Source organism: Monodelphis domestica, chromosome 5 (assembly GCF_027887165.1).
Source record: "Monodelphis domestica isolate mMonDom1 chromosome 5, mMonDom1.pri, whole genome shotgun sequence".
Lineage (NCBI taxonomy): Eukaryota > Metazoa > Chordata > Mammalia > Didelphimorphia > Didelphidae > Monodelphis > Monodelphis domestica.
Genome location: NC_077231.1, coordinates 41,916,005 through 41,929,942, shown reverse-complemented (window position 1 = coordinate 41,929,942; position 13,938 = coordinate 41,916,005). Strand labels below are relative to the sequence as shown.

At 39.6% G+C, this 13,938-nt stretch overlaps 1 protein-coding gene across 1 annotated transcript in view; it reads left to right on the top strand.

Moving 5' to 3' along the window:
- Positions 1–11,158, top strand: part of TMBIM4 (transmembrane BAX inhibitor motif containing 4) — a 38,790-nt gene extending 27,632 nt beyond the window's left edge. Inside the window, exons 4-7 of the mRNA XM_056798407.1 lie at positions 1,729–1,762; positions 2,989–3,106; positions 5,617–5,662; positions 9,304–11,158. Coding sequence (XP_056654385.1) covers positions 1,729–1,762; positions 2,989–3,106; positions 5,617–5,662; positions 9,304–9,510 — 405 coding nt within the window. The 3' untranslated portion in view covers positions 9,511–11,158. The remainder of the gene's footprint in view (positions 1–1,728; positions 1,763–2,988; positions 3,107–5,616; positions 5,663–9,303) is intronic.
- Positions 11,159–13,938: the final 2,780 nt, after the last annotated feature.

Genomic DNA, 13,938 nt, shown 5'->3' with positions numbered 1-13,938 from the left:
CAGAAGAAGGGACTGTGACGTTTCAAGTCTTAAGCACATGATTTTCAGCATTATGTACCCCTAAAGATCCCCATGATCAAGAAAAACCAGTGATTGTCATGGGACCATAATGATAGTTTTGAAACTCTCTGCACTTTCCCTCCTTTAGCTTTTCTTATAGTTTGGCTTTCTTTCAAGAGTACAGATAAACTCTTCTCAAGGCTTTTGAAAATAGGTCAGGAAAACTAAAAGTTTTATTAGTGGGGGTGGGGTATTTGGGGTTGGGGGCAGTTTTAGTCTAAAGAGTAGTAATACTAAGGGGTCTTGAAAATAGAATTATACACTGAATCTCATCCTACACAGTGGTATAGTAGAAAAAGGGAACCAGAAGATGGGTTCATATTCTTCCTTGGAAGTTTTCTCTATGTGACCTTGGGCAAGTCTTGTAACCTCCTTGGGCCTTAATTTTCTCATTTATAAAAATAATAGCGAGGGAAGGAAATAAGCATTTCTGTATTATGTGCCAGGCACTGTGCTATTTAATTAGCACGTTTACAAATATCATCTCCCAGGATTGCTGTGAGGATCAAATGAGGTGATATTTGATTATAACTAGGCTATAGACTGTCCTTGACATAGTATACTTAAAAACTTACCATATTATACATATTTAGGATACTATTAAAAAGTCATCAGTTTATGCAAAAGTTGTGCTTCCATATGTAGCTATTTTGAAATTCCAAATTCATTTTCCAATAGAAACAGTGGTGTAGTAGAAAAAAGGATATTGACTCAGAAATTAGAAGAACTCCATTCCAGAGTTGCTGCCCCTTATTAGCTTTGTGGTCTTGGCTAAGTCATTTCTCTCTACCTCAGGTTTCTTATCTTTAAGATACAGTATAAATAAAATAAAATAAAATAAAATAAAGAGGTTAGACTAAACTAATTACCTCTAACGGCCCTTCCAGCTCCAAGAACATTAGGCCTGAAGTCAGTTACACCTGAGTTTGCTCTGCAAACACTAGCTAGATGATCCTGGGCAAGTCATTTAACCATTGTTTGCCTTGGTTTCCTTATCTGTAATATCATCTCTCATCACAAGGAGCTGTGGAATCATGGTATCCAATCACTATTTCTATATTGTTGTTACTACTACTACTACTACTGACAAACAGAGGTAACCATCAGCACCACAGCAAAAAATGGCAATGTTATATTTGGTTCCCTGTCTATTACCTGTACCCAAACAGACCCCACTTGGGGGTCCAGGAGCATCCTCTTTAGCAGCCAGATGTTCCAAGGCTTGCTGTGGCTACAATTTCTGGCTAGAGGTTTTATGAGTAATGTTCTTTACATGAGGTATAATGGCTAATGTCACAAGGAGGTGGAGAAAAAAGGAAGCTCTAGCTTAAAGGGAAGGAAATAGCAAAGATATGGAGGACAAACAGATTGTCACATTGACCACCCTTTTTTTTTCCTGTATGAATTTCTTTTTCATGTATTTATTGTTCCCCATTTTATTCAAATTGCCTAAAGTTAATTAATGACCCAATTAGAATTATAATCAAAATCATTTTAGTCGGATTCCTTTTCAAGATGATGATATAATTCTCATTCCAGGTTCCTCACAACTTTGTTTTAGAATAAATGATACAGAAAGTACTTTAAACTTTTTGCTGAACAGTGGTTCAGCAGATTGGATAAACTTTGCATGCATTCGTAGAATTCATCTCTTTTTATTTTTCATAGACATTTTTGGAATCTCTGACTGTTGCTGCAGCTGGTAAGCCATAATTATTTTATGTAGTATATTGAAGTACTCTTTGCTCTATTAACACACTCTGGTTAAAATGAGGATTCTTGGCTAAACCGTAGCATTTTGTACATCAGGTGTTTAATAAACACTAGGTAAGGCATAACAACCCAGAATGTAAGGAGACAGAGGTTAATCATACACTTTGAACAGCTCACTGGATTTAACTAGATACTCTGCAGAATGGAAGGAAATCAGAGGGATCAGAGTACAGTATTTCCTATTGATTTCCCCCTCTGTAAAGTGAAGGTCATTCCTCCCTACCCCTTAGACTAAGTTAGAAGGCTCTTGGGAAGACATACAGTATAAGGATTTGTTTTTTACATTTAAAAAAAAAAAGCATGATCAATAACATTTCATGCCAGACCTCACTCCTGGTGGCTTGAGGAATAAATTCTATTTTAAGACCATAGAAATTAGATTAGCAATTCTACCTTCTACTGTCCAGGTGTGAATTTTTGGTCCCAGAAAATGAGGGGTGGGGATAATGAATGCACTTAGGAGAGCACAGGTTTCCTCTGAAGCTTCTTGAGTTGTTTTTCTTACCAATTAATAAGTTACAAATGACTCACTTCCATTTCACTTCCTTGATGCCTGCAAATAAATAGAGAATGAACCAAAAGACATCACTGAAGAAGGTGGAAGAGCAAACCTGGATAATTAGTCCCTGAGTAACCAAAAATTAACTCTTAGATCTTCTTTGGCCCCAAACATTTAATTTCATTTTCAAGTATTGCTCGTTTATTAAAACATCAGGGGCGCAGCTGGGTAGCTCAGTGGATTGAGAGCCAGGCCTAGAGACGGGAGGCCCTGGGTTCAAATGTGGCCTTTCCTAGCTGTGTGACCCTGGGCAAGTCACCTAACCCCCATTGCCCAGCTCTTACCACTCTTCTGCCTTGGAGCCAATACACAGTATTGATTCCAAGACAGAAGGTAAGGGTTTAAAAAAAACCCATCAGTCCATAGCCTATACGGTCCCAGTGGTCTCTGAGTGCATATTGGTACCTGTCCCAATATGTCCCTGTTCAAGGCGGGATAAGGAGCCAAGTCATTATCGTGGCTATCATTTGACAAGTCCAAAATGAGAGGGGAAAGCTTTTCTTTCTGTTAAGTTTAAGTACCAGCGAGGCCTGTTCTGTAGTTGGTCTATTTTAGGGTCATTTTTCAGTGAACAAATCAATGTTTTTCTTTTGCAGTGACATTCTATGATGTGTATGTTGTTCTCCATGCTTTTATGTTGACGACTGCAGTGTTTCTTGGTTTGACTCTCTACACTCTCCAGTCCAAGAGAGATTTCAGCAAATTAGGAGCAGGGTAGGTTTTATCTTCAACTATAAAATACATGCTTTTGTTCTTGTTGCTCTATTAAGCAGTAGTAGGAAACATATTTGAATTTTTTTTTACACTGAAAGCTCTGGATAGTCCCTACCAGTAGAGAAAAGCATTACCAGGGGGATAGTCTACTTTTGTGTTGGAGAATCAGACCCTTTTATTCCAGAATAGATTGTGACAGGAAATAACATAGAATTTGCCATCGCTCTGCTGGCTGGGCAGAGACTAGAACTAAAATGGGTGGAATATCCTTGTTCTTTGAAGTTTTCTTTTTCCCTTTTATGAGGAAAGACAAGAGTTGGAGGCCAGGAATGCCAGCTTGCTAAGGGAAGTCAGCTTTATTACAAGACTGGATGAAACATAAAAGTAAACCATAAGACCAACTGCAGGATTTTTGTTATGGAACAGAAAACAGATTAGTTAACCTAGTTGCTTAGATTTTTAAAAGCAATATTACTTAATCCAGCTAATTGTAGAGACATTCCTCAACTTTTATCCTGATCATTTAATTACCTTCTTTACAAAATGAAACAAAGTCCTTTTCATTGGTTCTTCTTATGGTTCATCATCATTTAGAACAATAGTCTTTTGTGAGCCTAACTCAATTTATGGTTGTGCATTTTTTTCTACCTACATCACAAATGGGGGCAGCTGGGTAGCTCAGTGGATTGAGAACCAGCCCTAGAGACTGGAGGTCCTAGGTTCAAATCTGGCCTCAGACACTTCCCAGCTGTGTGACTCCAAGCAAGTCGTTTAACCCCCATTGCCTAGCCCTTACCACTCCTCTGCCTTGGAGCCAATACACAGTATTATTGACTCCAAGATGGAAGGTAAGGGTTATTTATTTAAAAAAAAAAAAGTGGTTCAGTACTTTCTCCAACTGGGTGGATGGGTGTTTCCCAGCATTGACTTTATTGGAAAAGCTGTTTAAGTAGTTTTTATTTCAATGGAGTTTGATTTGATTCTTATCTAAAGTACCCCCTTGTACTTTGCCTGGTGATCACCCCTATTTGGTAACCTTCCCTTCCTTTGTATCTTAATCCTATAGTGAACTATAATCAACCCTAGCTCAGGATTAATTCTCTCATCCTTCATCTTCCCAGAGAAAGGCCCTCTGGGTCCACTACAATTTAGATTGCCTGGCTTATAGAAGGCACCTAGTAAATACTTGTTGGTCAGTTATTTAATAGCAGTAGAATCCTCATGGCAGCCAGGCAATCCTTCTACTGTTTTCTGATTGATTTTCTTTCCCTCTTCACAATAACCATTTCAGACTTTGTTTTACCAGCTCCGCTGAGGTCCTTCCTTCATACTTACTGAGAGAACCAAGATCATTTCCCAAGATTTCCTTTTTTCCTGCTTCTCACCATTTTCTTTTTTCTTTAAGGCTCTGAGGAAGAGAGCCCCTCTCACCAAAGGCAACCCTTCCTCAGGTTCCTTCAGGTCCCTTTTTTCCTATCTGATCCAACCAATTGCCCCTGCTAGCTGATGGTTCTTCTCTAATCTTCAGCCTCTGATTTCTAATTCTTTCCCTAAGAATGTGGTTTAAAAAAAGCAGTGCTATAATAGCACTAACTTCCCAGGGTGAGGGTGACTGTGAGGATAACAAGGGAAATGTCTACAGCTCCTCAGAAAGCTTAAAGGGCTATGTGAATGCTGTTGTTGTTGTTATCGTCTCTCTCCAGCCTGAGTCTCTCCCTCCATCTGAGTTCCATTCTTGTAAGCTTCTGATTGAACATATTAACATTGGTTGCCTCATAGGCAACTCAGATTTACAAAACAGAGCAGAGCTTTCTCCACCAATCCCACCTTCTACTGAACTTCTGCTGACTGTCCAGGCCACCTTCCAGTCTCTCATTCATGTGGACACAGCATTGATGGGAAAAAGGGACCCAAACCTAGGGTTTAATGGAGGAAGACAGACGTAGTGGCATTCTCATTCCTCTGGCCCTGCTGGGCCTCAAAGTCCTTTTCTCTTCTGCAGTTTTCAGGGAACTCCTCTGCCCCCACCTCCCCCAGATCCCTTTGGCCTTGCTTAGCAGTTAGCTCAGTCTATAACTTCTCCTCTTTGCTGCCTCCATCTTCAGTATCCTTGCAAGTAGCAGATACTTAATAAACATTTATGGAATACAAAAATACATTTTTAATGCTGATGTAGGAATACAATTTTATACATTCTTAAGTGATTATTTGTTAGAAATCAATTATTTTTAAAATGTGCCTACTGAATCCTGAGGAAAATGGATCCTTTCAGTAGAAATCATGCTTTATCTGTCATAGCACGAGCAATCTGGAAATATGTATTGCATGAAAGCACTGGTTTACCTATGCCGGTCTATTTACCACCCCAGGGAGGGAGGAGAGAGAGGGAGGAAGAGAATCTGAATTGTAAGATGTCAGAAAACAATTGTCAAAAATTGCTTCTACATGTAATAAAAAAAAATCATACTTTGAAAATATAATCTAACCTACTAGCGCTTTTATTTTTACAGGCTCTTCGCCTTTTTGTTTATTTTGTTCTTGTCAGGATTCTTGAAGGTAAGTTCTTTTAGAACAGTAAGTCTAAAAATAATTTCTAATAAGTTGTTACAAGTTCATCTTAAGCATCAAAGTATATGAATAAAAATGACACATGTTACTTATGATAGTCTAGAATACTTCAGTAATTAGTGATGCTGTAGACCTCATGTTGACCATTACTATCACTATATAACTGAAGTAATTCAATTACAAGAAAATGATCTGAGTGATAAATTAGTATGAAATATGCTAGCTATTAAAATATTAGACGTTGTTATGTCCAGGTATTAAAATCTCACTCGACAGTGTGCTGAGTGCCTCTCTCTATAGAAGGAGCCGGCAGGTGCAGGAGGTAGAGGCTGGTGTCAGAAGCAGAACGCTCGCTGTTCCAATCTGGCTTCACACATTGGCTTTTGTGAAAGTCACATGACCTGTGTCGGCCTGCGCCCTCCTCTGACAGTTGGGGTTCATGACAGATTTTACCTTGCAGGGCTCTTTTGAGGATCAGATGTGACAGTGCTCATAAAGTCCTTTGCAAGCGTTAAAGGGCTCTGCATGGAACACACACACACACACACACACACAGATGATAGCGGTGTAATTAGTGTGTTCTTTAGGTTTCTTGCAGGATCCTTATAGTGATGTCTATACCGTGTTTAAAACTGTACTTTTGTTTCAAGGTCTGCTCCTTGCTGGTGCTTTATCATTCTGGCTACGCCCTGCCCAGGTGTAGAGTGTTAGCCCTCAGTAGCTTAGAGGAAGAGCAGCTCCAAAGTGACCAGACTTGGGAAGAGAAGAAAACAGCAGAGCAGGGGGCTTGGCTGACAGTCCTGAGAAGAGCAGAGGGGTCGGAGATGGCTGCAGGAGGGTGAAGGAGGGCAGGCTGAGGAAGGGATGCGCTGGAGCTGGTTTTGAGGAGGTGAAGTAAAGCATCTTGTAGGTCATGGCAGCTCAAGGGGGTGACAGACTTGATGAGCAGGTGATAGGAGTTGACAAATTGAGGAGCAGAGGTTAGGGTAGTAGAATATTTTATGATCTGCTGCTGATGGTATGGTGGAGAGCCCAGAGGCTGAACCAGAAACTGATTCACTGAGGAAGAAGGGAGCATGTGCCCCAGGGGCTGTGGAGAAAGGCCACCAGGATCTAGTTTGGATGACAGGCCTGGATTTTCTCACTCTTATGGTCACCTTAATAAAAGGATAATTAAAAAGGGGGGGGGGCAGCTGGATGGCTCAGTGGATAGGGCTCCAGGCCTGTTGTTGGGAGGACCTGGGTTCAAATCTAGTCTGAGACACTTCTTAACTGTGTGACCCTGAGCAAGTCACTTAAATCCCAATTGCCTAGCCCTTGCCCTTTAGTCTTAGGGTTATTATTGTGGCAGAAAGTAAGGGTTCAAAAAAACATTGAATTATCATTTTTTATTTTCTATAAAAATTAAATGCAGTTAATATTTAGATGCCAAAATTGTTTGCAAGTAAAAAATGCAGCTGGATTAGGTCCAGGTTTTCTTGCCCTTTCCCCTTAACTAACTTCTCTTTAAAAAAGACACAGCACCCCTAGTGAACCTCAGAGGAGGGGAAGACACCAAGCGATGGCAGTACAGACAGATGTAAGCCAAATTCTGGGCTGATGAATGAAGCCTGGGGAGAGCTGCTGCCTCAGCTGTTTACCTTGATTGTCTTTCTTCTCTGTAGACGCAAGAATGGGAAAATTTTTCCCAGAGAAGCAATTATCATAAAAAAGGAATAAATAGGAGATAAGGATAAAAAGTCTTCAGCACCGAAAGAACTATCACCCCCAATTAGGGCACTTTCTGTTCAGGCCCCAGAATCCCCCACTGGTGAAGGCCTGAAATGGGGGCTGCCCAGACAGAGGCGGGGCCCAAACTCTCCAGACCCAGGCTGTGTGGGAAAGCCCAGGCATGTTGGGCTCTTCTTGGCAGCGCCCTCTGCTGGCCGCTTGCTGTCATTGCACTCACCGAGTTCTCTGTAGAATGGAATCCAGTTTGTCCGGTTTGCCCCTTTCCTCTGAAATCTTCTTACAGGCCTAAGTGGTCACAGGAGAGACATCTCCAGGCTTCACATATGCGTGGGCAGATTGGCGCCTTCATGGCCTGGGTACTTCTTTCCACTTCTCATCCTTCCCGTTCTTGTCTTTGTTCTTTCCCACAAATGCTCCTTGGGACTCTGGGGGGAGGGGAGGGGTGCTTTCCTCTGCGTTATGGAAGTCTTAAGCCAGCCAGGGTCACCCTTCCGCCCCTGCCGCTCATCCTGCAAGAAATTTGCAGGCCTTCCTTCATTTGTTTCTATCCTCACCTTGGCTCCCTTCCTGAGAAAAGCATTTCCTTATTTGGCCTCCAGGATTTTTTCCCCTTCACTTCCTCAGGGCATTGATCTAGGCTTATTTTCCTGGAGGTCTCCTTAGATCTGGCCTTGACTTAGCCCTTCTCTACCTTGTTGGTTTGCTTTATTCATTAGTTCATCATTGAATCGTATTCTGCCTTTTTTTTTAAACCGTAACTTTTGTCTAAGAATCCATACTAAGTATCATTTCCAAGGCAGAGGAGTGGTAAGCGCTAGGCACTAGGGGTTAAGTGATTTGCCCAGGGTCACACAGCTAGGAAGGGTCTGAGATTAGACTTGAACCCAGGACCTCCCCTCTCTAATTCTGGCTCAGTAGCCACTGAGCCACCTAGCTGCCCCTCCTTTCATCTCTCTTGACCTTGCTGAAAGGGTCAGTTCGTCCAGTTCCCATCTTTCAGAGAAGATGAAGCCTTCTCTGATCAAACCAGCACTAAACGTGTATTGTTCTTGGCTTGAATCTCCCTTAAAAGCACTTGTCACACACTGTCTTATAATATGATTGTTTATATCTGTTTTCCCTATTAGATTTTAAGTTTCTTGAGAACTGAGATGATCTCGTTTATCTTTGTTTTTCTACCTCCAAAACTCTTAGCCCAGGACTTTTCACACTGTAGATGCTCAGTCTGTATTTTATAAATAAATGGGGGAATGAATAGAATCATAGAAAATGAGGTATTCTAGCGTCTTTTAAGGAATCTCAGTTAAATTGGATTGTCAGCTTTCAAAGGAGAGAATTTGGAGTTCAAAAATGAAATAATGAATTTTGGAAAAGTTTTCAAATATCTTACATTGATTCAGAGGTGACTCTGGAATCTTGAACACAAGACTGGAAAGGCTTCGGGGGCTTGATATTGAAACAGCCCTATTAACAGAGGACCAGCTAAGCTAAGCGTTTGCAAGGCGGTCAGTTTATTAATTGGAGCTCATCGCAGAGGCCATTGTGATCAGCATCAATGGAAAGGAGTACCCACCAAGACAAAATTACAGACTCTTAGAATAATGAAGCACAATTGGGAGGCTGCTATAGAATTCTAGGTGGCTTTGTCAAATCCTAATCATCCCCTCCAAGTTAATTATAAATGTTAGTTTATACTATTGTACAATTACTCATTGTGGTATAATATAAGTATTTGGAATTTGTGTGCTTTTAGCATTTTGGTTTTATAATCAGATTATTACTCTACTGATGATTATTAAAAAAAGAAGTATCTCCTAATTATAGCAGGTAGCTCAAGATCTCCTGGAAATATTTTTCTCAAGTATTAACCTATATATAATTTGTTTCTTAATCTATAGTTCTTCTATAATAATGAATTAGTGGAGGTAATCTTTTCTGCGATGGGAGCTCTTCTGTTCTGTGGATTCATCATTTATGATACTCATCTTCTGATGCATAAACTGTCCCCTGAAGAGTATATATTGGCTGCCATCAACCTCTACTTGGATGTCATCAATCTGTTCCTGCACCTATTGCGTTTATTAGAAGCATTTAATAAAAAATGATTGAGAACAATAAAATATTGGATCAAATAATGAGACTTGGGACATAAATTGTTAAAAAACTATTTTGATTCTCTAGTTACTCAATACTTGTGAGATTGAAACTTTACTCTTTTTTTTTTACACCTTCCTGCTACCAAAATTTTAATTTAGACCTTAAGAATAATGCTTCATATTGCTCTCCAAATGATTTTGGATCCTTCTTCAGAATGTTTAAACTTAATCATTAACGATATTTGCTCTTTGTAAGACTAGAATTAAGTATTGCATTCAAGGTAATTTTTGATTAAAATTTTTTGTTACCTCTGATTTCAGTAATAAGACATTAAAAATCTTATTGTCTTATATGTTCCTGCTCTAAATTTGCCAGAGGTAATTTTCAATTCAGAATTGCTTCATGAATACATAATATAAAATTAAGGTTTTCTTTGCATCGTGATTTTATATTTTTCCTTAAATATTCAGCAGAAAATATTTATTTGATTTGTATTATATTCTGAAGGCTTTCCTTCCATGATTATTTTAAATAGTCTAAATCCATTTGTACTAAAATATTTTAATCTTAATCAGAAGAAAAATATCTTATTTGAGCATTTTGGAGTCCTGCAACTGACACTTTCAAAATTATTCAGTATTGTAATAAAAAGACCATTCTTAATGTGCTTTTAAATTCACATGTATTACATAAGATCTGTTTTAAGGTAAGATATGAAGTATAAACATTGACAGATATTTAAATGTATAGGCTAAACTGTGCTCATGTATTTAGGATGTGCATAGGATATTAAATGACTTATATTTCAAAATGTAGGCAGAAAAATGTACTTTGTGGTTTCATTTGGGAATGCTAGGCCAAGTGCACACTGCAGCAAGCTAATGCGGAGTCTCCTCAGCAGGGTTGTGTCATAGGAAGAGCACAGAACTTGGAGTTAGAAAGCATAGTTCCGAGTCCTGACTGCTCCTTATTGTCTGTGAGACCCTAGATAGGTTCCTTTAACTTTCAGGACCTCAGTTTTGTCAGCTCTAAAGGAGGGATTTTTAAGCCAGTGAAATTTAGTAATGAAGTTGCCTTGGCACCATGGATGTGGGAGGAATTTGCTCAACTGAAATAGCTATTAAAGCTTAGCGCTCTACCACACTACTATAATTTTGATAATTTATTATGAAGGGTTATAAGTATGCCCTAATGTTTAGGTATTATAGAAGCCTCCATGGGCTTCCTGGTGGCCACTCATGGTGACATGGTGTGAAGGTGGCTGGAAATGACTTGGGAGTTCTAAATCCTAGGAGGTATCCAGACTTGTTCAACATCCAGGAATGGGGGCTGCCAGGCCACCTGAAGAGGTGAAGGCTCCCAGGCTGCAGAAGGAGCAGGTCATGAGCCCAGGGGGATAGCCGAAGAAATTTTGGTCAAAGGTGAAGGCTGACAAATGGGACATGGTGCCTGGAAAAGGACCAGGAAGAGATGTGAATGGTGACCCATTGGGTTTGTGAGATACCTTTGCAATTTGCCAAGTGTTTTCCCACAGCATCAAATCATCATTTTCCAGGGACGTTGATAAAGAGTATTTTACCTGAAAAGCTGATTTTAAATACATATTAATATTACAGTTATTTTAATAAAAGAGATTTGATTTTACCAATGTACAAATAATCTTGGCATGTGTTGTTATTTAAATTATCTTGAGAGACTGATTTTTGGGTAAGAATGTAAGTACTGATTATATTAGTTTTATCAGTTAGGCCAGCATCATAACTGACAAAGTGTTAGAGGCCTCCCTGGTTCTCTCAAGGACCAAGGACAACCTGGGTTAGGCAATCTAATGAATAGATTTTTAAAAGCTCAAGACATCTTTAATTGGTGAGAGCTAATTAAGAAGAGGCCCATCAGTCCTTCCCCAAACTGACGGGTGAAGTTCTGCACATACACCAGAAAGGCCCTCCTCCCCTTCATTTATTAGCCAAATTCTGTTACAAAGAAAGGCTTTCATTCCCTGGGGTGCCCAAGGACAAATAAAATGCATAAAGGAGCAGACTAGATGACATCCCTGCTCCAGAGCCCAGACACAGGAACATGCAGTAATTCTCCCCAATATATAGGAATCAATACAGTATATGAAAAAGAAATTCACACATGTAATATCTAATCAATGCATATGATTTTCTTAATCCAAAAGACCTTTGTGTGCTAAAAAAAGTATTTTACAAAGTGAAAGATGGGTTTATGATTAACTTGTAAAATAAAAATTCACTTCCTCTTAAGAATTTAAAGTGGTCATGACTCCTTTTAAAATATTTTTTATTTTTTGAAAATTTTATTAGTTAATTTGGAATATTTTCCCATGGTTACAAGATTCATGTTCTTTCCTTCCCCTCCCACCAACCCCCTCCTGTAGATGACACACAATTTCACTGGGTTTTACATGTGTCATTGATCAAGACCTATGTCCATATTATTGATATTTGCACTAGGATGATCATTTAGAGTCTACATCCCCAATCCTGTCCCCACTGACCCATGTGATCAAGCAGTTGTTTTTCTTCTGTGTTTTTACCCCCACAGTTCTTTCTCTGGATGTGGATAGTGTTCTTTCTCATAGATCGCTCCAAGTTATTCCGATCTCTGCATTGCCACTAATGGAGAAGTCCATTCGATTGTGCCAGTGTATTATATTAGTCTCGTGTACAATGTTCTGGTTCTGCTCCTTTTGCTCTGCATTACTTTCTGGAGGTTGTTCCAGTTCCCATGGAATTCCTCCACTTTATTATTCCTTTGAGCACAATAGTATTCCATCACCAACATATACCACATTTTGTTCAGCCATTCCCCAATTGAAGGGCATCCCCTCATTTTCCAATTTTTTTTTGCCACCACAAAGAATGCAGCTATGAATATTCTTGTACAAGTCTTTTTCCTTATTATCTCTTTGTGCCATGGTGGAATCAAAGGGCAGACAGTCTTTTATCACCCTTTGGGCATAGTTCCAAATTGCTCTCCAGAATGGTTGGATCAATTCACAAGTCCACCAGCAATGAATTAATGTCCCGACTTTGCCACATTCCCTCCAGCATTCATTACTTTCCTTTGCTGTCATGTTAGCCAATCTGCTAGGTGTGAGGTGATACCTCAGAGTTGTTTTGATTTGCATCTCTCTGATTTAGAGCACTTTCATGGGGCACGACTCCTTTGATATGTCATATTTTCATAGCCTCTTAAAAATAGAATGTTGAAAATGTAGTGATTTCACAATACTATTCATGGTCCCTCAGTTTTTAAGAACATCTTTTAAATTTTGACATTTGATAGACTTCTTGAGCAGCTTCAAAACATCTGGAATTTAGCAAAACCTTTTAAGACCAGTTCCTTACCAGTTTTATTATTATAAAGTTTAAAACATTTGTCACAGGATCATAGAACCTCAAAATAGGAGAGAATCCCAAAATCTTCTAATCCAAACTCTTAAAATTTATTAATCCTGTCTATATAGTCTTCCTCCTTCCGCACCTAGTTTTGGCTTAAATATCATTCCCGGTGACCCTCCCTCCCTCCCTCTCCCCTAGTCTTCCAACCCATTTGTGTGTGGATGGGTTGTGGGTGGGTGGGTGGAGGGGACGCTAGCTTTTCCTTACATGTTCTCAAATCCACCTTGGAACAAAGACATTTTAATAACTATATTTGAATGTAGTTCAATTTTCAACACAATTGGTTTTCTTTGTAATCGAGTTTTGTTCCAAAACTTTCTGAGAAGGGTTCCACATATCAGACTGCCAAGGGGAACCTCTATTAGGGCATTACTCGGCACACTGCTTCACAGACTAATAATAATAACTTGCATTTTCAGAACGTTCTAAGGTTCGCAAAGCATGTTCACTTATTATCTTCCTGCATTTTCAACACCTCTGGGAAGTGGGACCTATTTCCCTTACATGGTTTCACCTGAAAAAACCCGAGATCTCTTTCAGTGCCAAATCTATCATATTGTGATTTCCTCTGAAAACACCGTCTTCTTCTTCTTTTTTTTAACCCTTACTTTTGGTCTTAAAATCAATACTGTGTGTTGGTTCCAAGGCTGAAGAGCAGAAAGGACTTGGCAATGGTGGGGGTTAAGCGACTCGGCCAGGGTCATCACGCAGCTTGTTCAATGGTTAGAGCTCTGGGCCTGTGGTGAGGTAGACCTGAGCTCAAATCCGTTACTCTGTTTCCTTATCTGTAAAATGGGGATAATTATAAGACCTGTCTCCCAAAGTTATTGTGAAGCTCAAATGAAATAATCACTGTAAAGTTCCTAGCACGTAGCAAGCCCGGTCCAAAAGCTAGTCGTTATTATTCTTATTGTTGCTGCTGGAGTACATCAGGTACTATCAGCATTGAACGGGATCACTCAACAAAATGACCTAAGGAGAAAGTCCCGCCCCTTGAGGTCTGGAGAG